The sequence below is a fragment of the Platichthys flesus genome, chromosome 2, assembly GCF_949316205.1.
Source record: "Platichthys flesus chromosome 2, fPlaFle2.1, whole genome shotgun sequence".
Classification (NCBI taxonomy): Eukaryota; Metazoa; Chordata; class Actinopteri; order Pleuronectiformes; family Pleuronectidae; genus Platichthys; species Platichthys flesus.
The window spans coordinates 12666508-12693318 of NC_084946.1; the positions used below are offsets into that span (position 1 = coordinate 12666508).

General features: G+C 41.0%; 1 protein-coding gene across 1 annotated transcript; it reads right to left on the reverse strand.

Moving 5' to 3' along the window:
- Positions 1–17508: 17508 nt before the first annotated feature.
- Positions 17509–24251, reverse strand: LOC133964076 (adenosine receptor A1-like). Its single transcript, XM_062398300.1, has 3 exons — positions 23616–24251; positions 20122–20416; positions 17509–19985 (listed from the first exon to the last, which is right to left on the reverse strand). The coding sequence occupies exons 1-3, from the start codon at positions 23954–23956 to the stop codon at positions 19602–19604; spliced, it is 1020 nt and encodes a 339-aa protein (XP_062254284.1). The 5' UTR covers positions 23957–24251; the 3' UTR covers positions 17509–19601.
- Positions 24252–26811: the final 2560 nt, after the last annotated feature.

Below are 26811 nucleotides of genomic sequence, written 5' to 3' on the forward strand. Positions count from 1 at the left end.
ATCAAGAACGATAGGAATGTTTTTTCCAAATTTTGTTATCAAGACCCCTCCAAAGTCAAAGCCCTCTCCACAGTCTCCTCTCAGTCCACTCGAGTGCTCCACAGAAATTAACACCTTGAACGGCTTCATGCATCTATTCCAGGACATCCGCTCCCACTTATTGTCCTCAGTGTGTGTTTGTGCTTTAAGCAACGCTTGTTGCTTGGCAAAAGACAGCAGATTAGCCTGTTAAATCTCTCCGCACTTCTGTGGTCGTTTCGCTCGGGCTTCCTGAGTTTCTCTCACATGAGATGACGGTGACAGAAGCAGCTGGAGTGTTAACAATTATCTGACAACTGCCAAAAAAGCAGTTTTATGATTTGGCAGTAAGAGGAGTCATGGAACGAGGGCCTAATATCACAGATGTTCATCCCCATTAAGCCCTCAGCATCTTAACCGAGGCCTAAACACACACTCTGCAGCCAAAACTCTCACATCAGTACCAACGTCAACCCGCTCAAATGCCACACTGCAAATGTCTCAGCCAAAAAGAGAATACAACTTTTGGTTTGGGTTGTAAACTATTCTCGATGATCGCTCAGCTGGGCAGACATCTTTCATGTCAGAGACGGAGGTCAAACCCTGAGCATTTAAACCAGCCAGTTTATTGATAACCTGTTTAATAAGTGTATTTCCAATGGTTTCCGTCATGCTCTTGGTTTTGATTCCACTAAAACACACTTAAAGACATCAAATATCAACTGTGTGCTATTGATTAAAGTTCAACTTCAGTGCTTCCACTGATCAATTTGAGACTTTGTCAGCCATAACACTCCTGCATCATCCTTACAACTAATGTTACTGTCCAACAGCTGCTGTTTTTATGCCTGCACAGCGGCCTCCGGCATTATGTGGTCAAGGTGTCCATCAGTACGTCAGTCCCATCCTTGTGAACATTATGTTTTAAGAATGCCTTGAGGGAATCTCTGTGAGGATTGTGTTTTGGTGTTGTGTTGTTTGTTGTGTCTCCTCCTTCCCTTCTGCTTTCTCCCTGTGGTTGTTGTGTGGGGCAGGGGGTGTGGCTGGCTCCTGGCTGCAGCGGACGAGGCAAACCTGCTCCCAATTCATCTAATCATCCCCTCGAGCAAAAGCCTGGTCGTCTCACCACTTTTAAGGCAGATTATTCCGTTAACTCCGGTAGCTGTTTCGCTGAAGTACTCTCGACCTTTGTGTCTTTTGGGTTTCTACTAAGCCTTGTGCTTTCCATCCACCCAGAGCCTTCGTGTGCCTTACCGCTCGGCTCCTCATCCTCATCACCTCCAGGATGTCCAAGCCAGCCAGCACCCTGCCGCTCTACCTCTCCTACAAATAAACTGTGTTCATTGTTCCACAACAACTCGTTCGTGTCTGCTTTGGGGTCCAAACCTTATCTAAAACCTTAACAATCTCTTGAAATTTGGTGCACATGTTACCGTGGCCTCGTGGTAGAAATGATTTGTTTTTGATTTTGCCACCACAGAATCCTTTTAAATTGGACGCACATGCTACCTTGGAATCGCAGATTAACTGATTCAATTCAAAGGTCAGAGGAATGATACCTCAAGTCGGCCTTTAGAGAAATTCTTTACATTTTGACCAGTTGTCTCTTGGACCCAATGATGGACAGTGGTCAAAGGTTGAGAAGACCTCATATTATTGTGAATGCCGAATGCCTGGAATACCTGGAGGCACTTAAACCGCACTGTTCTGCCATGGTGGACAGTGATTTATTCTTCAAGTACCTAATATTCTAAGTATTCAAAATTTAGTCTATTTCACCCATACAAAAGAACAGTACATTTTCATCTTTTGTTATAACCACAGGTGGTGTAGCTCATGCTGAAAACCATTCTCTAACCTGAATGGCCGGCATACCAGACCTTCCTTATCATGGTCATAACCATTAACAAGTGATCACATTATTAACAAGATTGCGACTCAAAGAGTCAGGCCCCCCCCGAGCTTCTGCCCTTGCATGTTGCCCAGCTTCACGGCATCCGACCCTGATGCCTTTCTCATCATCTCGTGGAACAGTCATGATTTATTTAGACTCAAGTTTTAGTGAGATGGGTCACATTATAGGACATTGGTAATCAGGTTCACATTAATAATATACACATGCTTATCGTTATGAAATAGTCATGAAACATTAAACCTACTGCAGTCTCCTGTGTCAAGTGGATTCTTTTATATCAATCCATGCACATGGGCCCTCCTCACGCTGGCTTTCTGGCTCCTGATACCTTAAGTCCTCATTTACCCCTGTTATAATATAATAAATGGCAGCTAGAAGTCACCGAACAGTAACACAAGTCTGCACAAGGACAGTTGCTGCAGAATATGTAAATGTGTAACAATTGTTGATTAAGAGGAATAAATAATCATTGTGTTGAGTAGGATATGGGCCGGCATCAAGGCAACAATCCTCTAAGTTTACTCTTCTTCTATTCCGGCCTAGAGCAGATGATATTCTTCCTAACTGTGTTTACCTGGAGATATTCAAATCCCTGGTTATCATTATGATCCCAGACACTTTTACTTTTAACACACTCAGTCATACAGCAACATGCTTTAACAATAATAAGACATCAGCCAACTCTGACTAAAGGAATATTCTGATCAAGTATGTTCACAGGAAGTAATAAATCCCTCCGATAAATGTTTTCAACACTTGAGCTTTCGTCAGCACTAAGTGCGCTGAAAGTTTGTTGCTAAGAGCGACTTGTTTGGTGCCCTGGTTTGTCCCAAGGCACTTTTTAACTCAGTATGGATTCATATCTTCCCTGGGACCGTCATCACATGTCACATTCCTGTCACAGTGAAGAGTCTTCCTCCTCCCCTTCACTCCAGTGTCTCTAGTCTCTCTATCTTGTGCTTGTCTTTAACAATCCTGTTGGTTCTCGTTCAATGTCCTCAGAGACATTCAGCCCCCCCCAGAGAGGTTTGGAAAATGGATGGATAGATGGAGGTTCCATCTTAGATGACAGTCACTCCCAGTCAGTTGTCAGGTTGTCTGTGTTGTTGCATGTCCATCACAGACTCAAGATTCGATCTTGAAGTTTATTTGATCCTGTCTGCAGTGTCCTTCGTTTGGACCTGACCAGTGTATTGATCCCTCCCTGGTCTTCATGAGGGTCTAATGAAATCTCAAGGTCTAAACTTTTTGGATAAATCAGAATCAACATCAGGGTTTATGGTTGTGTGTCTGTGCAAGACAAATATATGAAAAAAGGACAGTGAAACCGTAATTGGCTACGGAAAGTTCAAGTTTGACAGTCAATGGTGAGGATATGAATGCAGTGGAAGGATTGTGTCCCGGACCTTGTTGATGAGTTCAGCAGCAGTCAGTTACTGTGGCGTGAAGCTTTAGTCCTTAAGCTCACGGTATGAGGAACCAGAAGGGGTTTTCTGTTGTATAGAGATGGGTGAACAACACAATTCATTGCAACTCTCTCCATGCTTCTGTTGTTCTGACTATGAGAGTAAAAGAAGATTCCTCCCTGTAGTAACAGCCCCCGGTTAGCGATAAAAAGAAATTGCAAATCCAAACCGCTCGAGGTCAGGCTCCTTTCTGCATGATATGAGGAGCAGAGTTCAGGGGTTTCATGCAGCTGCTCCCCACACAGACAGAATGTCAGCCGAGGTGATTTAAACACCTCCTATAAGGATGTGCAACCTTTGAAGCATGACCTACATGGAGAGGATATCAGGTAGACCCACACGCAAGTCGGTAGTGGAGTAGAATTCTGCAGAAGTTTTGATATCACATTAAATTACGGAGCTGTACAAAAAAAGTTAAATTTGTTCGACCATCCAGAGCTACAAGCGAGCTGGTTTCTGATTTAACCGGTGACCTTTGTAGTTATATGTCATACTATACTCAAAGTGGTGGAAGATATAAATAATCATTTAGAATCATATTATATTAAGTACTCTTATGTTGTCGATGAGAAAGATTTACCTTTTCAATTTTGAGTAAAAGAAAAGGTTTATGAACTGTTATCATTGAAGATGTTTCTTCTTCTGCAGCTAAATGACAGAACACAACGAAAAAGATAAGGAATAAAAGTTTTGATCTGCCATTTGAAAAGGGCATCGGCATCCAAAGAAAAAGGGTAGCTACTAACTCCATGTGGGACTAAATATCATAAACAACATATTACATGTGAGGTGACACCATGAGGTCACAGGGTCTGTAGATATTCACCGGGACCAATGAAGCCAAAAAGGAAGTTTACGCATACACAGCTGCATGCCAGAAATACAATGGTACAACGAATAATTCACACAGCAGCCTAACTATCCAAAATTCCTCAAAACTCCCTGTCCAATTATCTGGAGGTCTACACTGTGGTGTATACAAACCAGAGAGAGAGTGATGAAAAGAGGAGAGTTGATGAGGGCGGCCGCAAACAAGGAGCGGACAGAAGCCAGAGTCTAATCATTGAGAATTAATTAACTGACTTAGAGGTTCACGTCTGTTTCCTCCAGATCATCAACAAACAGAAATACACAATCGGTCATTGTTCAGACCGTCCTTGTTAATTCATGCGCCGCACCCACACAGCTGCATTGAACACAACACTACGCCATTATGAGGTGTTAAATTATGTACCTTACAGAAAGCATTCCAGCATATGAACACCATCAGGGGGAAAATCTGTCTGGTTTAAACACAGAATTCAACGTTAAAAACAAAATAGCTCAATCTCTTTTAACCAGTGACACATCCATCTGAGGTACCAGTAGTAGAACTTGGCAGCAGGATCACACAAACACAAATCTCAGAAATAAACAAGATTAGATACAGAGTTCAACAACAGTTATTAGCAAAAAGAATGAAAACCTGAGTCATGCGTGGTGTATCATTTCCCAGCAAGGCACTGTTGTGCAGCATGTAATGAACTTGATCAATCTGGTAAAACACCCAGTATCCTCAGCAGGCTAATATGTGTCAGATATGCAGAAGATTTCAATCACACAAAACACAAAAAGGCAAGAAATGTCATGCTCAGCCATAAGACAAAGCCTGGATGAGACTATCACTTCTTATTAAATAGTATATAACAGGAAAAACTGTGGAACAGGAGCTCCCAGTCTTAATCTGCTAATGATGTTATTAACACAGCTGAATATGTCATGTATATAGGAAATCCAAACTCCCACTGAGGTTGTGTTGAGTTTCTAATATAGACAAAATAATAAAGAAATGGGAATATCTCTCAGTATATTCGTCTGCACAGGCCCAACATTCCACTTATGAAACCACATTAAAATTGACCAGATACAGGTTTTTATTTGGATTTGCACCATATTACACACACTTACAAATACCAGTCCCTTAAACATGGCATTTTCATATTTTTCATCAAGATCCACGAATTGATGAAAAACTGGGTTTCCCCCCTGATCCGAATCCTCACCAAAATGTAACCGACAGACAAAAACAGATGAAAACCTCCATGTGAGGGTAATAATTATGTAAACCCTGTGTTCAAAACAATACTTCATATCTCTAAAGTCAATATGAAATGTTAACTTTGACCAGAAACCTTTTTACCAAGCGAACAGGAATTCCCCTAAAACAAAAGCGCCAACCTGTGGGGAAAATCAATTCAGCTCTCACAGAAATCAAACATGAATATTTATATTTCTCTGTTAATTAACAGCAGGGGTAATTCCCGATGAAGAGTCACTTAAAGGTCTTTCAATGCCAAACACAGCTGCAGCACTACAAACACTGCAGCAGCAAAATCAAGACATCACAACCAACAGGCGGTTTCCTGCTCTGCCTCATGTGACTGTGGACACTAAGCTCACACAGACAACAGCAAACACCCAGCCAATGAGAAGCACTGGTTTTCACAGAGGTTAAAAACCTTTGGCGAGAACCGAAACACTCCGACTCGTCAAAACACTGCAGATACGTCGTTCTTAGACCAATAATGCAACTGCACCATGTGACAGGAGAGTGACAGGTTGATATATCTAGATGTATTGATGTTGAACTTGACCTTTGACCCTTGACCGCTCAGCTCCGATAGGTTATCATCTGGACCCAACCAGGTGACATCCCCACCAACTTTCCTTGTGATGTAACGTTAGTTTGATTCACCCATACACACCCACACACATACACACATACACACAAACACACACACACACACATAGACACACATAGACAGAAAACAACACCCTGCTCATGCGGTGCACAGGGTAATAAGGTGAAATAATTGAGGGTGACATGCTGGGACTGTAGTGGCAGCATTAGAGGAGAAAAAACATTGACACGGAAAAGCTAATGAAAAATAAACAACACCTGCAGCTATTGATCAGGTATTTCATTACTTGGAGCCAAATGAGAAGATCCCAGCTAAGCCGAAAAGGAATCGAAAACGTCTGTGTCTCCCTTTGTTGCTACAATCACGTTCCGAGAGAAAGCTGGTGAAGCCGCTGCAAAAACATCCGCAGCCTCATTTCATGGTGACAGACACACACAGTCAGGCCCCCCCCCCGTCATTACCACACAGCAGAGGCACTCCCATTTTACATGATGCACCATGAAGTGCTGATAAACAAGACATCTCTCTCTTTCTCTTTGTATGTATCTTGCATTAGTTCGGATCGTAGACTGTATATAAAAATGGACGACGTTTCACCACTTCCCTTCAGATATATCCTGGATACCAACGCTGCCATCTTGTGCATTTGGAAGCAGAGTCAGCACAGACGTGATCAGGGGAATGGAGCCGGGGCGGTGAGGTCCCGTGGAAGCACATGCTTGACCGGTCATGAGCCAGTCTCAGCTGTTAATCTTAACGTTACACTTGGTTTTTATAGCTTCAAATAACTAATTAAAACCAAACCTTAGGGGAACTTAAGACTTGGACATACATTAATGGGATGAGAGCCAGACAAAATGAGAGAAACCATCAATGAGAACTATTTGACTTTTAGTTTAACCTTTTAGTTTGGCCCATGTCCCATCTCCTAACACGGATGAGGTGGGATTTAAGTATAATGCAGCCAACCACCAGGTGGCGATTGAAACACTTTTGCTTCACTTTTGGGGAGCAGTCATGTCGTCCAGCTTTATATACAGTCAATGCTAACGTTGCCTCTGTCTTACGCTTATAGTCATCAATATTATTTGGATCAATGACTTATTAAATTCATCTTTACCTACTCTGTTTCATCCCCCTTTCATAATTTCAGACCTGGTTTTTTGCCTTCTGACCACACGTCTCCCTCAGTGGACTGCCCATCACCGTCAATCACAAATCACAAATATGAGATTGATATATCTTTACAGTAGTCCAAACTGGACCAACTAAAACCCTTTGGGTTTTTATGACAAGTGAAGTCTACCACAGGTTCCTCCTTCACGTTTGGAAGGGGATGGTGAGATGAGGTGTGTTCAGCTGCAACATGCAACTTCACCCCTAGATCCTACACACTGAGCCTTTAAAACTTTTTTCATTCACGTCTTCTCGTCATCTCATCATCCACTCATCTACATCTACCACATCCACGCGCTATAGGAATTGGAAAACTAAATCAGACTGGCTGATTATTTGCTCTGTAACTTGCAGAGAAACCAGTGTTGTGTGTGATGTGTCAGACAGCCCTGCTGACTTCACTGGGGCATGCTTCCTAATCAATTCTTTATTCTTTCTGGAACAGATGTAATTGCATGGCCGACCCAATTTCCATCTCATCTCCTGACAGAATTCAACTTGCAGAAACTCAAGCTCTTTTGTTTCCATCCCCGATGCCGGTCCTTATAAGCAAGGCAGCTGCCACAAAACGTTTTTCAGTCAGCAGTTCTTTTCCGAGAGAAGAGAAAAACTCTTGGATGTAAGTTCTGGATAATGTGTTTTAATAAAATGAAGATCAGATTCTGAGGTTTCAATCTTCTGATAGTATGTGTGTGTGTGTGTGTGTGTGTGTGTGTGCGTGTGTGTGTGTGTGTGTGTGTGTGTGTGTGTGTGTGTGTGTGTGTTTGTGTTTGATCGTAAGGGTGGGGCAGCGCTTCTCCCAATGGTCATTAGTTGGTACGTGTCGCCACCTTCTGGAGATAAAATGCATGAAAGTAGTCTCATAATAAAGTGCTTTTCTATATTTAACCGTGCCTTCAGAAAATGATGAATGTTGCCTGGTGCGAGCAACACACACATATGCATCAGTAGCATCTTATACAGTTGAAAAAAAAAAAAAGGATGAATGAATAAATTAATCCTGCGCAGTCCGTTTCTGCGCAGGAGGTAAATGAAATAAAAAAAACTAAATTAAATAATATTTTTAAAAAATTATATAACAAAAAGCCAATTAATTTGCCTGAAAACATAAATAGCAATAATAACCAGGATTGCTCAGTCCTTTATAACCCCTTATAAAATACAATTCTAAGATTTCTAGGACACTGAGCACATGCATTTTGAAGCGTTGCATGCGTTTTGCAAAAATAATAATCCTTAGAGTTTCAATTGACAGTGCCCTAAATGCACTCACTTGGTTGCCTTACTCTTAGTTATCCTGTGTATATTTATTATCTTTACATTTTACACTCAGTAACTATTTATCCTAAATGATGGATTTATTAGAACATTGGTGTTATTCATTTGAACATTGGTTTCAGGATTTAACACTTTATTATTTTACAAAGTTTATTATTTATGTTTAAGTAATTATACCAAGTATTCATATTGTTATTTGTTATTTTTGATCATTCATTATGCTTTATTTTGACAATATATCATTATGCTTATACTATGTATGGTGTATCTATTTTGTTAATGTCATTTGCTGTGATACCAGGAGCATAAGGTTTTGTCCACGTGTTTGTGATTCAGTGTTCAATAAAGGTCTGAAAAAAAGCGGCAGGTACCCGCCTCCTCTTGCTTGCGGCTGCGCCTTCACTTCACCTCCCGGCCCCAGTGTGGAAGATGGCTCCAACCGATAAACACACGTTCGAGTGGCAGACCAGTGAAATTATTAAATGTCTGTTAGACGACGATGAGGATGATAAGGGAAATCGATCATTCGGATCAAACGAATTGGTGACTGACGGTCCAGGTTAGTTTAACTCTTGTGTTTCCAATGTTAGTGTAGCCTAGGTGTGTGTGTGTGTGTGTGTGTTTGTGTGTGTGTGTGTGTGAGAGAGAGAGAGTGCGTGCGTGCGCGTGCGTTCATGTGATGATTGATGCAATGTAACACATACAGGAAGACGTCTTACTAGGAGATGACTTGCAGTTTACAAGAAAGAGCTCGTAGTGTGGCTGATAGCTGTTAGATAATACACCCGCACACACACGCATGCACGTCTCTTTATCGTTGTGAGGACACTCAGCCCAGCCCCTAACCCTAACCTTAAGCATCACAACTGAATACCTAACCCTAACCTGAACCCTAATTCTAACCCTAACACCAAGTCTTAAAGGGATAGTTCACTGAAAAATGAAAAATGCAATCCTTATCTCCTCACCACTAGGCCGAAGGAGGGGTGAAGTGTATGTGAGTCACCGGGTGTGGTGTATCCTTGTCACACAGTTTATATCCACTATTACTTTTGTTTCTGAAAAACCTTCATGTCATCTGTTTCCCTGTTTACGTCACATCGCAAAAGTCGTAATCACCAGCAGCTCCAGGGCAGACTTTGCTTTTCAGAGTCCTGTTACTATCTGGGCTTCAGCCAGTGGCAAATACACACATTGCAAAACCTGCTACATACACAAATATCAATAACTTAACCCAGTGAAAATATATTTAATTTTCCAAACGTGGGACAGAAATTTGATGAGTTCCTATCACACTCATAAACACTAGAATTAGGTAAAATTGGGGAACGCTGCAAGGCTTTGATTCAAAGGAAGCTACTGACCCAGCCTGCTGTATCCCCTCTGGCAGGGTGTTCCTGAGCTTCTGGGCTTTTATTTCAAACGCTCTGTTGTGCTTAGTCTTCAGCTGAGAGTCTGGCTCCTGGCAGATGATCTTTAAGTCTGAGCAGTGTTGTTCGTTTCAGATGATTTTGACCCAGTTCTGATAGCTGATAAACTGAGAGAAGTGGCTGATTCCCTGAATGATGACATCACGTTTAAAGCTGCACTCAATGACCTGAAGAAAGCAGCAGCACAAGAGGTACACAGACACAAACAGACACACACACACACACACACGCACACACACACACACACACAAAATATGCTAAATAAAAGTAATCGCAAACTCTTAAACTAACCACCAAAACTAGATGGGAAAATATTTTATTTTCATTTTGCACTCTGTAAACATACGTGATTAATATAGGCTCCTTCTCAATACATTAATCAATCTGCACCATAGACTGTACATAAAGATGGAGGACGCGTACCGGCTTCACCTCAGGTTATCCAGAAATGAATCCAAAATATTGCAGACACGAACGCTGTCATCCAGAGCCTGAGACTGCACAGTAGTGATCGTGGCGCTCAACACATGCTCGACCAATCATGTGTCAGTCTCAGCTGTCAATAGTGAAGTTTTACACAGTTTTTCTATCATCAAATAACTGATTAGAAAATAAACTTGTCCAAAAAAACTACTTTCGTTGGAGAAGTTAACTTCTTTGACTTTTCTGTAACAATAAGGACAACTTTTCTCTTCTCTTCTTTGTAGGTGTAATAGTAATTATAACAGTTAGAATATCTCATTATCCATAGGGGAGTAGAGTTTGATTCTAAATGCCATCAGGACCTCTACCTACATGTCTACAGTGTTGATATACTGGCTGTATTTTGGATTTCCTGCTCAGTATTGTCCCCCCCCCAGGCCGCAGAAGCAGCGTTTAGCCAAGGCGTGGAGGCTTTGTGCAAGGCCGCTCAGAGCTCTGACTTTGCTCCAGAGATGCAGCTCATCAGGGCCTCCGTGGCCTTGGGGCGCTATGTGAAGAAGTCTTGCCCAGAGCTGAAAAATAAACTCCAAAGTGCCATGACGGCGTTCCTCAACCGGCGTGTTGGCCCATGGGTAGATCAGCAAGGTGGATGGGTGAGTGTTTCTTTATTCTTCTGAAGGGCCTGTTTCATTCCTATGAAATGAAACAACTCTGAACTTTGAAGTTGTAAATAAAGAAGAAGTGTCTGATAAGCTTTACTCAAGGTTATATTACTCAAAGTGGATTTGCTGAATGAGGTTTTAGTGTATCACCAGTACATGAAACAACATGTCCTCACAGATCAGGCCAACTTTGCTCTGAATGCAGTTCTACTCTTCTTTTTTTTTTTAAAGTGAACTATACAGATGATACTTAAGAATGTGAACGTGTGTGTGCATGTGTCCTGCTTCAACACTGCAGCCAATTACTACATATATTACAATACAGTGAAGCCAACCATTATATCTAGAGCAGCACCGATATGGAATTTTTCGGGGCCAATACTGATATTGGGGAGAAAAAATATCAGATAAATAATAATCATGGTATATAATAAAAAAAAAATGCCAATGATTCCTGAGATGTTGTTAAACTGTTATGAGAAAGAATTGTAATTGATCCTTAACGTTTTACAGTTTATCTATACACCTTATTACAGGCAACAATAAATCCACACAAAGCAAAATACAAACAAATACATACTTAAATTACAAAATGAGCAATGTTCTTTACTTGAAATATAAATATACATTCAAATAAAACATATCGGCACATTTAGAGGATGATACCAATTATGTCTGTGCCAGTCTCAACTCACCCAGTATTGTGAGCCAACGGATGCATTGTTCGGGCTCTAATTATATTGCAATACAAAACCTTTGTGATGACGAACATCTGTAATATGCACCACAATCACATTGTAGTTGTGTGTTCACACTTCACTCATATGTCCATTTGAATTCTGAGCAACTGGGGAGTCTCATGGCAGTTTGTAATTTTGCTCGTGTGTGTTTGTGTTTTCAGGATGTAGTATCTGGTCTTTCAGTCTGAATGACCAAGTCCCCCTCTTGTTCGTGAAGCACATCTCCTTGAACAACCTTATTTCACCGGGTGACATCATGGTACACCCGTCTCTTCTGGGTTCTCTCTGTGGCAGATGTCTGATCATTACAGGGAATCAGGGTTTAGTGTTGGCAGGATTTTAGTGATGCAAGTGAACGTCACAGGCCAAAGAGCTGACCTCCTCCCGACTCCTGCTCTATTCACTGTGTCGGTTGGAAAATAACGGGGATTCAAAACTTGTAGCTCATTCTAAAGCAATCAGTCACTTATTCAAGTAATTTAAAGTATGATTAAATAATATGAAACGTTTAATTTCAGAACATGACACTACTTTATTTACTACCACAAATATGTAATTTCTCCATTGTCTTGAGAGTCTTAAGAGTTGTCTCCTGAGTACCCTGGCTTATTGGTGCTATGATTGATTTTTCAATTTGATTTATGTGGGTTATTCTATTTGGCTTGGGCATTTGTCCATAAAGGAAACGTTAATTTAATGGTCATTTAAATAATTAATTCTTGTTGATGCGTCTGTTTTCTCTTGTCATGTACAGTACGAACTGCCAGCAATGTTGTAACATATTTATTTTCCACAGTTACAGCAGTAAAACCACAACTTTCCTATCCATATGTATGTAAACTGTGTGTAGAATAGGACATTTTGGGGCCTCAGTCAAGCTGTGAAAAGACCTTACATGTTTTCCGAAAGAATACATGTGTACTTGTATCTTAAGCTATCAAAAAATGATTTTCTCTATCAGCTAAATGCAGGATTTCCACAGGGTCTTAAAAAGTCTAAATTTCATTAATAATCTGAATTTTAGTCTGTAAAAGTCTTAAACACGTTACAATATGATGCACTATGTTGGTCGTAATTATGTTCGCGTTCATTTGACACTACCTCCACTTTAAAAAGACTTATTCTCGAGAGTAATGTCTCGGTACCATACATAGTTTATAACGTCCAAGTGTTGTAGTTCTTCTTGAACTAGCGCACATAATAAAACGTGCAAATGGTAACAGAACAAACATTCCTGCACTCGGCTGTGGGAAAGACGATGGAGACCTACTCTCTCTGCCTGAAGTGTTTCCAGGCTTATTCTCTATGAACCTACTTCATCTGCTTCAACTTTGGGGGAGGTGCAATTAACTCAGGGACTCAAAATTTCCCTTCATATATGTCGTACTTGATGTAGGTCTTAAATATAATTAATTAAAGTCTTGATCAATCACCAAGTTAAATTCAGCTTCTACCTTTTCGTCTGTTTTCACAATGTGTGCATTTCAAATGTACAAATTCAATTCCAGATGTACACGTGTCACTGTTTTTTGGCACCTTCATGAAATTTGATATTTTGATATGAAGTTTTAGCCATTAATGCTGGTGCAGGGAAGACACCAAATCATTTACACAGCCGGATTGTTTTATGTGCTGCCGTGTGTTTTTCCCTTTTTGTAATGATTTTAATAAAATGTGAAAATCCTTTGTATATCTGTCAAGTATTTTTGTGTGCTATTTTATAAATGTTTACAATATTGTTATTATATGTAAGATTTATTTAGCATTATCCAAACACAATTTCAGTGTGCTTTCAAAATTAAAGCACATGGAGATCCTAACTATTAAAACATTAAAATTAAACTGATTGAACTTTTTTGTGTGGAGCTCAGTTTCCAAAAGTGACGTCATATCATCGGTAATATGTAATGTGTGGCTCCGCTCAAGGGTACAAGTGCATTGCTAAGATACTTGTACTTAACCTGTATATTTAAATAATCCTCCTATTTAATACTTTTACTCCGACAGTCCAGACGACAGAGCCTGTTTTAATTGATCCACTATAATGAGCGTATCAAACACGATGCAGTGTTAATTAGTAAATTTAACCAGCTCAACCAAGTGCAACATTAAAATCCTATTTGCATTTTCATGCATCAGTAAAATAAATCCAATAGCGTATAACAATTTTGAATTAAATAACTTTACTTGTAATTAACTCTGTTAATTGTCAATATTATTCTGTCCCAGTGCTCAGATGGTGCTGATGTAAAACCAGTCATTACAGACCAGACTCATTTAGAAGAGCTTGGGTCAGCAGTGGGTCTTTTGATTGTCATTGTGGATCTTTATATTCAGAGGAGGAAAGAAGAAGGAGAAATGAGAAATGCATGTCAAATGTTAGGTTTTTTTTAATGTCTGATATATCTTGACTTAAACTTAACACTTTTCATGAACCGTATACCAGCCTCTCATTAGCTCATTTTGAAAACCTCAGAAATACATTCATATTAAACATAAAATTATATTCAATATTTCTAAACATGTGTTATATATAACGTGCATCATTATACAGGATATTTCTATATTCAACCATGACAAAAAAATGGGTGATTGTGTGTTTCATTACACAAGGCAGTATTTGCATTACTTTCTTTCACAACTTCTTGTATATAACACAGATTTGAAATATTTTGTAATAATGTGATTTCGCCTTAAGAGTTCTGTGTCGACTCGTGTGTTATATCACCACCGGTCAGTAACCAGCAGAGGGCAGCATTGAATACTTTCAATATAGACACCAGTGTGAAAAAGCTGGAGAAAAACAAGCCCAGGTCCAATGATATGTGGTGTTGGCAAGGTTCTTACCCTTTGAAACTTCACCTTTTTATTATTATCAAATGCTAGCCAATTTAATCAATCCTAAACATGTATTTGGGATTAGGAAAATGTGGAAGATGTTGAAGTCCAAGGTGGAGTATTGAGCATTTGACAAAAAACACCATGATTATATTCATGAGAAAAGCCAATTCAGCATCATGATGATTGAAGACCTTCTGAGACCTCCTCTATTCTGGCTTTGAGTCTGTATTTTTCTTAGTGCATTTATGACAATCCTCACATCAGATTGCTTTACTGTGGATGGTTTTAATAAAATAATAAATGCTGACAATTATTTATTAATATATTGTCAATCAGTGTTGCAGATGTAATGATTATCCTATTTGTTTTTTCTTAGTTTTTTTTTTATGAGAGGCATGATGTCAGAGGATCAATAAGACTCACATTTGTTAAGGTCAATGTTAAAGGAGGATACTTCAAGGCTAATTTAACTTCTGTTTCAATTAAGTTTTAGGAAGCTGTCAACAAAAACTGAAACTCCTCCACGCCCTTTTAGCATCATATAGCGGTACCGAAAAAGAAATCATCACTAAATCATGTTTCTGACAATGCAAGGTCTGCAAATATTGTGATTGGAGGTCCAGATTTTGAATAAACTGTGTATGTTATAAGGAGAGTTGAGCAAACAGTTATTTGTCAGTTTCAGGCGTGTCCATCCACACTTCATCATCTCTTCTTTGTGTGAAACTTTTGGATATTTTGTATTACTTGTGACCAAAGTTCAGAGTCGCTGTCGCAGAACAGGAAACAAACCAGTTGTTCGTCGTCTCTTTTTCTCTTTTGGGATATTCACACAGTTCACACAGTGATGTGAAGGTGATGACTGTGGATTTTCACCAATGTGGGAAAGGAGGAACATGAAGGATGCACATTAATATGTGAAATTCTTGCTGTCAGTCTTGACACACACACTGAATACCTTCTTCATTTCACTCTGAAACTATTATAATTTGCCTCTGTGACAAATCTATGACTATGATTGCATCTGATTTGAAGTATAACAAAGCTTCTTTGAGCCGAATCCATGAGATCTGTGTCTTTCTGCTGATAACTGACGTGTCTCTTGGAAACTTAGAACATGAGCACTTATCTTCTCACTAAGTTGAAAAATATGGAAACACTGAAATCCCAATGGCATGATTATATGGTGCAGTAAAAATGCAATTAGTGGGGCACTTACCACAGCGGTGGCAGATGGGGAGGGTTCCTCCCCCACCACTCCCCGAGGCCAGCCGTCCACTCTCTGAGCTAAAGGCTTTTTAACTCGTCGGGTGTACCAGGATACAGAAAGTCTGACTGACATTGTCACTGTGAGTTAAACCTGTATGTTGCTTTACATGTTGCAGATGTTCAGCCTTTAAATTATCGGAAATGCAGAGGGGAGGAGGCTGTGCTGCAACATCTGCTCAACGGCTGAATTATAGAAAAAAAAATGCTCTTATAGAATTTCCTGCACTTGTTACCCTTTTGTCATATATATAGGGGGCTGTGGCTCAGGTGGTAGAGTGGGCTGTCCACTAACCAGAAGGTCGGGCGTTTGAACCCAAACTACATGCCCATTGTCTGATAGAGATAGAGCTTCAAATAGACACACTTTATGGTTGTGTTTGTGAATGTATGAATTCCAGAGTAAATGTAAAGCATTTCATTTAACTCATCATTAGACATATTTTAATTTATAAAAATATAAATGAAATGTAAAAGCTATGGCTACATGGGCATACCTACAATCTACCAGAAGATGGAGACATCCTCATGAACATTTTTATTCTTTATTATCATGTCTAATTTAAAAGGATATTTCTTAGATTTACTGTATATTTTGCTTGATTTTCAAAGTCTCCGCAACTAGAGGATCCCATTTATGGCATTCGTGACTTTTTACAAAATTGAATTGACCAAGACTGCACTGTGGTGGATCTGTGTGAGCACAACAAGTCCAAATACTGAGAGTGTACCAGAACACCAAGGGACATGCTGAAGACAAGGACTACTCTACTGATACTTCCCAAGTAACAACCTCCACAAATGGATTTTTAACCGAACTCAGGCATCAGAACCAGAGATCATAACTATTTACTGATCTTTACTACAGGAATGAGATACTTTTGGAACAAAGCATGTCATTTACACAAATGCTTAGTCACCAAATCAGAGATAAAGAAGATGGACAGGGAAGTGAAAGTGAAGGAAGGAAGAGAACTTTGGAGAAGAACTAACTTCAGGAACCCTGAAAATGTCAGACAGTAAGGAGAAGTAAACCAAGATGCCAGTGTGACAGATGTTATGTTTCCTGAGGCCCAGATGCAGCTCAACTCTTCATTCCTCACCCTTGCTGCAGTAAGTGCTTGGAGCATCTTTCTGAACTGGATGTTGCTTTGCCTCAGGAGGGATCCAGGGTCATTGTCATAGTGCAAACAGGTTATTGCCTTCCTGACCTCCTGGCTTCCTTTACTGACCCAGATATGAAGAACAGATGTATAGATGCTGGAAGAGGGGAAAGCCTCCAGTGTTCTGTGTGACCGCGTCTACAGCAAAAGTTTTGTGTGAGTGGTCCGAGCTGTCAGGTACTTTCCACTGCTTCCCTCTCTTTTTTGGAAGAAGCTCTGAATGGTACCAGTAACAGCAGTGGGTCATCCTTCGGTTCACAGACTTCTGCATCCAAGTGTGGACCTCAGGCTCATACACACGTCTCAAAAGTACCTGGATCTTCTTATCTAGAACAGTATGTCTCGTATGAATCCCAAAGCTCATGTCAAGTCAATCCCAGACTGACATCCAAGTGTCCAAACAAAAGAGACGGGGGCCGAGCCTCATGATAAAGAGCTTCTGTGTTAACTTCCCCATTGCACATTTTATTTGATGAAATGTTTTTAAGCACAAGGAAATAAAGCTCTCTGGGTGAACAAACTTTTTAATACTACATGAGCACATTCAGTAGCGTCGCACCATCCATATCTGATCATCTAATCTCATTAGATTCCACCGAAATGGATTTCACTTGAACGTTTTACTGTTTTAAAAAACACACAGGAGAGAAATCAGTAAGGTCACATTCGGTAGGCCTCATTAGACAGTCTCAGTCTCATCTGCTCATTTCCTTGAGACCATAATAATGTTCACCCTCAGCCCCGGAATCCTGCACCCGCCTCACCCCCACACTTATTCAGGCATGAAGCTGCTCTCTGCCGACTGACAGAAGATCCATGTGGGCTCAGACTAAAATGGAGGAGAAGCACCAGTGGTGGAAAGTGAGATGCAGTTATTGTCATAAAGCACAGGGCAGATTTTGATGCCTCCACCTGCTGATGCACTTCCAGCATAAAGGATTCAAATCAGGCCTCACCATATGCTGTGGCGTGTCGTCTACTCACTGTTTGTTATTGTCATAACAAATGAAATGCGGTGCTTGGAGGCTGGATTCCCCATTGTGTTCACTCAACCAGCAGCTGTCAGAGGACAGATGAGCTCCAATCAGCTGTTTGCTCAGTGAGGTGAATTTTACACACGATGTATAAAATGTCCCATTACTATTTACACATACATTAGTTACATACAGTGCTCATTGTCAGTGTCAGCAGTCCTGTGTCATTATCAGCCCTGTAGGAAAAGAGGATGTGCTGAAGCTACACCATCAAACCAACTTCATCCCAAAGAGTCCGGAGAAAAGGGTTGAAAAAGTCACACTTGTGTGTAGTGGACAGGTCCTGGTAGAGGTGACCTAGATGTACACAAATGAAGCTCATTGGATGCAGGGACACCCTTCAGATTCACAGTCTTCTGTTGAACAGCACTGGTGTAGCGACAGAGTTACAATAGGATGCTGTACCATTGTCCATATCCACAGCATTTTTTCTTTCAACTACAACTATCAAGTGTTTCAAAAGATACAAATAAACCTTCACATGTGGTTACGCTCCACAGACACAGGCGTCACATGTGTCTGATGAGTAACTGCGTAAAAAAAGCTCTGCACAATGTCTTCTGCAGAGATTTGTTTTGCAACGTTTTGGTACGAGACCAGGACTAGAAATCACGTTTCTCTCACACACTAGGAAATATCAAACATCAATAAGCTACGTCACAGTCTCTAACATGAAATCAATAGCTACACCTTTAGACAGCTTCCAAACCATTTGCCTGATGAAGGTTTGGTAAACGTTGCAAATAAATCTCTGCAAATAAGAAATCTAAGTAAGCCGACTTACTTTTCCGTGACACACCTGACACTTAATAGATGTGCGCAAGATTTTTCTGTTTTTGCATAACGTGTCCATAAACGCAGCAGAAATAAATAGTCCTATTTTTGTAGTTTAATCCATGATGCAGCCAACATACACCCTGAATCCTAGCGACTCTCACAGCAGGTTGTGCCAACTTTGTGTTTGCCCACAATTATTAATAAATTGCTGAATGTTCCTCCAGCTTCTCGTCTTTGTTTCTCTTCCCTTAAGGCCACAGAAAGTAGCAAATGTGAAGCAAACATAAAAGGCTTATCGATGTGAGATGAATCCCATGAAAAAGGCGAAAAGAGTATTAGTACTGAAATAATGAGCAGTTCAGGATGCACTGCTATCGAACCATATGTGCTACAGATATACAATACACTTACTGAATACACTCATGAGAAGCCCCATATCCCGTAAGACATTGTCATCATTTATTCAGCCAGTGGAGAAACAGTCCTTACTAAATCGTACTGATTCCGAATGTTGATTGACTCCATGCTGATTTGTCCCTGTCCTCTTGAAGCACGGATGGAGGAAATCCTCCCCCGTCTTTTGAATCCCTCTGACATCCCTCAATGCCATTAAGGCCTCTTTTTTTACTGATGTTCCCTCAAGTGTGAGCATAAAGTCAGAGTGCTTTCCCTTCTGTGACCATTTGAGTGAAAATTCACAGTTACACAGCACCACAATTAGTTGGCGGAGATCACACATCATCATCGTCATCATCAATCTGCCTCAGCCTCCTGTCATGACTCTGTCCTCTCTGGCTCCCCCTTTGAGGAAGCCGGCCGACCGGATCCTGACAAAGGAAGTACTGTTTCCAGATTTTCCGGAACGCTGTGCGGAATTTCTTGATGCGGAAAGCATAAATGATGGGGTTGACGGCTGAGTTGCCGTGGCTGAGGATGATGGCGATGTAAATGAGATCCTTGGGCTCGACGGGGGTCTGACAGAAGAGGGTGACGCAGTTGAGGATGTGGAGGGGAAGCCAGCTGACTGCGAAGAGGAAAAGAACAAGGGCGAGAGACTTGGCCAGCTTCAGCTCCTTGCCGAAGTAACGTCTCGGGTCCGTGTGGCTCGCGCTCACCTACAGAGAGACACAGCAGGAGGATCGTCATCTTATGAATTGACCTTTAATCTAATCTCTTCATTAGCTTTTGTTTTCATAGCAATCTGCCTTGAGATCGTTTCCTGTCAGAGAGAGAGAGCGGGTTTGTCCTCACCTTCTTGTTGAGCTGCTTGTGGATCATGTAGAAAATCTCCACGTAGATGGCCAGCATGAGCAGCAGAGGGGGCAGCACCCAGCCGAAGAAGTTGAAGTAGACCATGTAGTCCATGCTGATGACCGTCTCGAACTCGCAGGTCACCAACAGGTCCTCGTCGATCAGGGAGCCATTGTCCCGGAGACGCTGCAGGTTATTCCAGCCGAACATAGGCAGGAGGCCGACTACGATGGACACCAGCCAACACAACAACACGGCCGTGCCTGCTCGCCGAGGGGTCACGACCTGCTTGTAGCTATGGCGACAAGGGAGGAGGTAAAGTGAAAAGGGGAGCAAATAAATCTCTCACTGTTTTACTGTCAGCTCCATCCTCTGGTCCATGTTCCATGTTATTGTTATTTATTTTATTTATCCTTAATTTGACAGTCCAATAGAGATTCAGTATCTCCCCAGGGCCCTGGCAAGACGGGATGAATAACATGAGTCATACAATAAGGGAGAGAAATCACACACATCATATTACATTATGTGTAACTTCTGCATCCTCAGTTGTAGCGTGTAACAATGATGAGACATTGAGCAACAGCTGAAGTTAAAGTGAGGAAGAGTGGTGAAGTCAACTGGAAATGGGAGTTGTGGCCTACAGCAACATATTATTAAAGTTTACTAAGATTTCGCAGCAGCCATAAGTTAATGCTTTTAGGATTGAGAGTTAGGAGATACGATTGAAAATGTTTGCTTTCCTGAAGGAAGAACATGCTATTTCTATTTTCAAAAGTTACACAATTCAGCTTTGAGTTGGTAATTTGTGTTTTGTGTTTGACTGATTTCTATCACCACATGTTTTGGTTATAACAATTCCTCTTTTATGGAATCTCTTGCTGCTTTCAAACACGCACCGCACCCTCGGATATTCTCCTGAAATTTTCCAGAGCAGCTGAATGTGGCAATGCAAATGTCCGAGGAGCAGGTTGCTACAGTGCTTTTACTGAGAATTATGAAAGAGACAAGTTAACAAACATGCCAACCTGGACAGACAACAAGATTCAAGGGCTTTTGGCAAAAAGGGCCGATTCTTAGTTGATTTGCTGAAAACAAAGACATGTGATCTTCGGCAGCATCATTTATACACCATGTCCTGCATCCTCAACCCAGACGCTGGCAACAGACGAATGCACTACCTGTTAAATCCAGCTCTGGAAAATCTCTTCTGCTTGTACCTTAGGCAAATCCAAACATGAAAGAGACACATTTTTGCCTCTCCGTTGAATAAACAGTTGAAGTTGTTGCCTCACCGTCGGCAATTCTTTGGTATTTCTATAAGACGTCATAACTCCGGTATCACCCACACAATAGGAAGTTCAGTGATATGGTCATCGGTGAGGGCCTGATGAACTGATGAGTTGTAAATTCAAACCTCCTGTCTAAACAGTGCGAGCTGACTCGAAGCTGACGAAAGGAGCTTGTTCTTCCTCTCGCCCTCTCTCATACGTCAGGCACATTTTTCCTCTGCTCTTATCACTTCTACTCACTGGTTAACAAACAAACACTGCTGAGATATGTACCAGATCCAAACATTCATATTCCTATTTTTTTTCCCTAACTTTGATTAATGTCAGCTGCTCGTGCATCGCGCACACTCTCTCATGTAAAGTACACACACACACACACACACTCCTCTCACAAGAGTTTGTACAGCTGCATACAGATCAGCTGTTCATCTGAACAGCTGATCAGAATGCCTGTGGAATTCTGATCCCTGTGCGCCCCAACTGCAAAGCCTGCCCTCCAGCTGAGCTCGCCGCTGATATTTTTAAATCTTACACAGACCACTCTTATCATTAGAGTCTGCTACCAAACCACCTCTGCTATAAAAAGCAATTGGTGCTTGTTAAGCTGTGTCCCTCCAGAGTCTCAGGGGTAGTTTGGGGGCGGGGGGGGGGGGGGGGGGGGGGGGGCAAACAATTTCTGAAGGTTGTACAGATGGGAATGGATTATTGGTGAGATGGAAAAAAACATTCTCCGATTTTATGAAGCTATAAAATGTGCTTGTGTTTTGTTTTTGAAGTACCCATACTTGTTCCGCTGCTAATGCCAACCCTGGAGATAAACATCAAAGAAAATTAAAGATATAATTCAGCCTTTTTAAAATGATAAATTAAGTTCTCTTGTTCATCCTGATTTGGAAATAGGAAAAATTTTTTTTTTTTTAAACAATCAGTCGATTTCTTTGTGTTGTAGCTGTACAAGTTCTCTGGATGATTAAAAAGAGCTGAGAAACACCACAGTACACTGATAAGTAACAACCTGTTTGTATCTATTCATATATACTCATGTGTGTTCACATAATATATATTAAAGAATTACTGTCATCTCAGTATTGTCTCTCTCCAGAGTCTAGTGAGTGTGCATGCTTTTTTGTGTGTGCGTGTGTGCGTGCGTTTTATTTGCCAGTTAACAAAATTATGCAATCCATCAACCATCCAGCATGAGCCCATTGACCAGTCATGCATTCTCTGCCAAACTGTGCAGGCTCATTGTCACAGGAGCCACCCTGAAGTGGAAACTTGAGTTTTAAAGTTAAATTATGCGTGAGGTGTCATAAACACACAAAAACAGATTCAACATTTAAAAAATCTCCTGCTCGTGAGATCTGTTACCACACCAGTAAATCTCACTACCCACCATGTTGTTGCCTCTAACCAATCGAGACCAGATGGCAGAAAGATCAAGTAACATGTGTGACTCTCACATGTTTCTATCTATCTATCTGTCTGTCTGTCTATTTGTCTGTCTGTCTGTCTGTCTGTCTGTCTGTCTGTCTGTCTGTCTGTCTATCTTGCTCCTCTGCAAATGAAATACATCTTCAGACCTCCAAAAACATCTCAAATTTATTTGAAGGAAATATTTAGTTAAAGGAAAAATCACAATAATATAATCTATGCTTACGTTATTTAGGTATGTATTAATTTTGATATATATATATATATATATATATATATATATATAATTAATACGTTACCTGGTACACATGTTATTTGTATTATTATGAAAAAGATGTCATGTCATCAATGTGATTTTTTGTCCTCTTCCTGCAGCTTTTCAGCTATGATATTTGTTTGTTTTTAGGGAAATTACGATCCAGAAAGGGACACTTTTTAATGAAAAGATAAGGAATGACTAAATGGATTAATGAAAAAGTGATGTTAGCTTTTCCTCTATGTGTAACTCGTTAAACAACAGTGATTTGTCTGCTGTCGTTTCCAGATAATCACGGATTTAGATGTGAGATTATAATGCCAACACTAATGTGTCTGTAAATCAATTCAAATGACCAGACAGCCTTTAACCCAACATGTGCTATTCCACCACTGGATGGACGGGTAGTTGAATGTATGACTCGTGTCCTTTGGCCGAGCAGCGGTCCAGACACAAAGGCTTCCGGTGACTGAGACAAGATATTGAAAACTAGAGGAATTCACCTTTAGGCCTACCTCATGGGTATTTTCACTCTCAGGTAGCGGTCGATGGCGATTGCCAGCAGCGCCAGGATGGAACTTTGCGTAAGGACGAGCACCGTGCAGGCGACCAGCAGGCAGCTGTAGAAGTGCGTCTTCAGTCCGATGCTGATGGTGATGGCGAGGGGGATGACCAGCGCGCCCACCGCAATGTCAGCCAAGGCCAGGGAGACGATGAAACAAAACGTGGTGTCCCTCAAAGACCTGTTAATGCGCACGGCCCACACCACCATCACGTTCCCGATGACCGAGGACAAGGCGATCACCGCCTCCATCCCAATGTAGAGGGCTGTAATGGGCGTCAGAGCCGAAGTCATGGTCGCGGTCGGTGCTGGATGAGTGTGCGCGCAACGGAGGTACAAGCGAAAAACGTCCAGGTAGTTCCCTGTTGTAATTTGGTGCCGGCTGAGAGCCCCTGACCGAGGCTTCGCGTGTTTTATGTCCCGCGAAAGTACAGAGACCCGGTCTGCTCCTCGGAAATATGACGGGAACTGGTCCAGGACGAGGTGCTGTGTGCGCACCAGACGCAGAAGTTGGTCTCCAGACGCTGCGTGCGAGGCGGTGATTCCGAGAATGAAGCCGAGCTGCTGGCAGGACGGACGGAGCAGGAATACTGAATGAGTCACTGCTCTCCCCAAAGAGCGCAACACCACCCGCGGTTCGCCTCAATGTCAGAACATGTGTCTAAGGAAGACAAACAGAAACTGTGCCAACACCCACATCCCACATGTTCCTAAAAGTCCACTCATTTGAATTGCCTTTTTCAGCGAGGGCGTAATTGGTCCAGGACATGGACATGTTTATATCCCTTTGCGTAATTTGTATTTCAAGGGATTGATTCCCTGTTTAGACCCGTGCGTAATGACCACAGAGAGTTGAGATTACTATTAAAACCTCATTGTTATCTCTCTGCACCCACTGCACATGTCATGCCACTGTCATGAGGTGGATGAACATCCGTCATTTTCACGAATACTTGTATGTGACAGAAATACACATTCACTGTATTTACACAAGGCTCAAAGGGTTCTTTATATAAAGAGTATTCTGATATGTGATCCCATTAATGGGTGAGCGAGTGGTATATAACTATACCACTCTTGAGAGGGTGCACAGAGAGGAAGCTGGATGAAGACAAATGGCCACCTGCTTTGTGTTGGAGGGCAACAACAAGACAAGAGCGACAGCAGCTTTGGTATCAGTGGAAAACAGCAGGACAGATGCACACAGATACAAATGAGACAAAAAAAACTGCTGAATAAAAGCAGGAGTTTACTGTGCCCACTGCCTCCATGTCCTTTACTGGTACAGGGACTGCAGCTTCACAAAGTATAGACTCACAAACTCGATGTCGAGGCTTCCTCTCAACTGAAGGTCTTTCCCCTGTGGGATTTATGACCGTCTGCAACCCCATCAATCATTAGTCTGTTAGTTCTTGATAAACTTTATCCAGATTCTGTCCACTGCTCTAGTTGAGTTGTAGGGACAGTGAATTAATGGTCAATCTGAGCCTAAGTTTTACTTTGATAGTGTGCCCTAATATGTGCTTTTTATACATTTTTTTTTAGTTCACAGGTGTGATAAGAAAACTGCCAAACAAGTTACTTGTGATTTACCTTAGAGCTGATCTATGGTGAATATAGACCATAAGGTCTATGAAATAGACGGGTCTTGCTTTTATTCATTGGGTCAACAATGCTTTTTAATTCTATTACTTTCATGTTTAGCAAACCTATTTTAGCTGCAGCTCCTTTTTTTAGTTGTGTGTCAGTCAAGTCAATGCTGTAATTCATTTAGGGTGAGGCTGATTTGGAATAACTCTCACATATCTTATTTTATATAAAAGCATTCAAATGGATTTCAAATTGGAAAATCAATTCATAAATTGTACAATATGCTGCAACTGAAAGACAAGACAATACTCTACAAGGCTGAAGTTTCACTAAGTTACAGCCTCTGATAAACTGACACTAATATTTGTATCACTTTATTGTACAGAAGCATATTGCATTCACTAGAAAACTAGTGCCCTAACAACAACCACAACAACGACTACCCCAACAACAACAACCACTACCCCACTACGCATTCCTTTAATGTTTCTTCCACATTTCTCACGATGCCTTGTATAACTTATGTACGGCACTTTGAATCACCTCTGTGAAAAACAATACAAATAAACTTGTCTTGCACCATGTGTAATTATTAGACATTAATGTAAATGAACACTATAAATTATCATTGATGAATGAGCTTGAAGGACCTCATGCGGGGGGGATTTTGATGGACAATTTATCTGTTCTATTGTCAGCCAATGGGTTAGCACATATTTTTGGTCACTTAAATCGGAATCATTGAAAAATTAGGCCAATGCAACATTTAAAAAGTGTTTACCTCCTGGTACAGTGAACGCTCTGGCTCGCCCCTATTAACTTGGGCTGTCTGTGTCAGTGGTTTCATAGCTATGACTCAACATTTACTGACATTTCATTAAGTGGAAGAAAACTCTGAATATCTCTATATTTGGCTTTTTGTCATAGGCTAACATGTGCCTCCTTCACTATCCATAAAGAAAGTGTATGTGTGTTTGAAACAGAGTAGATTTACTTATGATAGATGACATGATTAATATAGAATCTGCTGATCATCATAATAATATAGCAGAAATAGAAACACACATGAAAACTCTCATACTCTTCTACACACACATTTTCCTTTTAACAGAAGAGTCATTAGAGGAAGATCAAAAAATGTATGGAGGAAAATTCCCCTGACCAGGTTCTAGGGTAGTGGAATTCCACTGACCAGGTTCTATGGTAGTGGAATTCCACTGACCAGGTTCTAGGGTAGTGGAATTCCCCTGACCAGGTGTCTCACTGCTGTGATACAGTCTACCTGACAGGATGGAACCCTTATCTCGCGATGTCTCACTGCTATGTAGGCTCTTATTTTGCTCAGTAGGCTCTTATTTGGTGATGTTTTCTTCCAACTGGTACAGCGGACGGACAGACACAGCAGATAGACAAAGAGGATAATCTCCTGTCTATCATGTCTTCTTTTTTTCATATTATCTGTTATGTAACGCCCCTTTGTATAAGTTCTGGCTTTTGTGAACTTGCGGCCAGTTGTTCCCTTTTTGAGCACCCGTGCTTGTTGTGTAGACTCTACTCTT

Coding starts and splice junctions, on each gene's coding strand:
- LOC133964076 (XM_062398300.1), bottom strand. CDS start 23,956: ATGACTTCGGCTCTGACGCCCATTACAGCCCTCTACATTGGGATGGAG. Junction 20,417..23,615: donor AGAGTGAAAATACCCATGAG/GTAGGCCTAAAG, acceptor TTGTCGCCATAG/CTACAAGCAGGTCGTGACCC. Junction 19,986..20,121: donor ACAAGCAGCTCAACAAGAAG/GTGAGGACAAAC, acceptor GTCTCTCTGTAG/GTGAGCGCGAGCCACACGGA.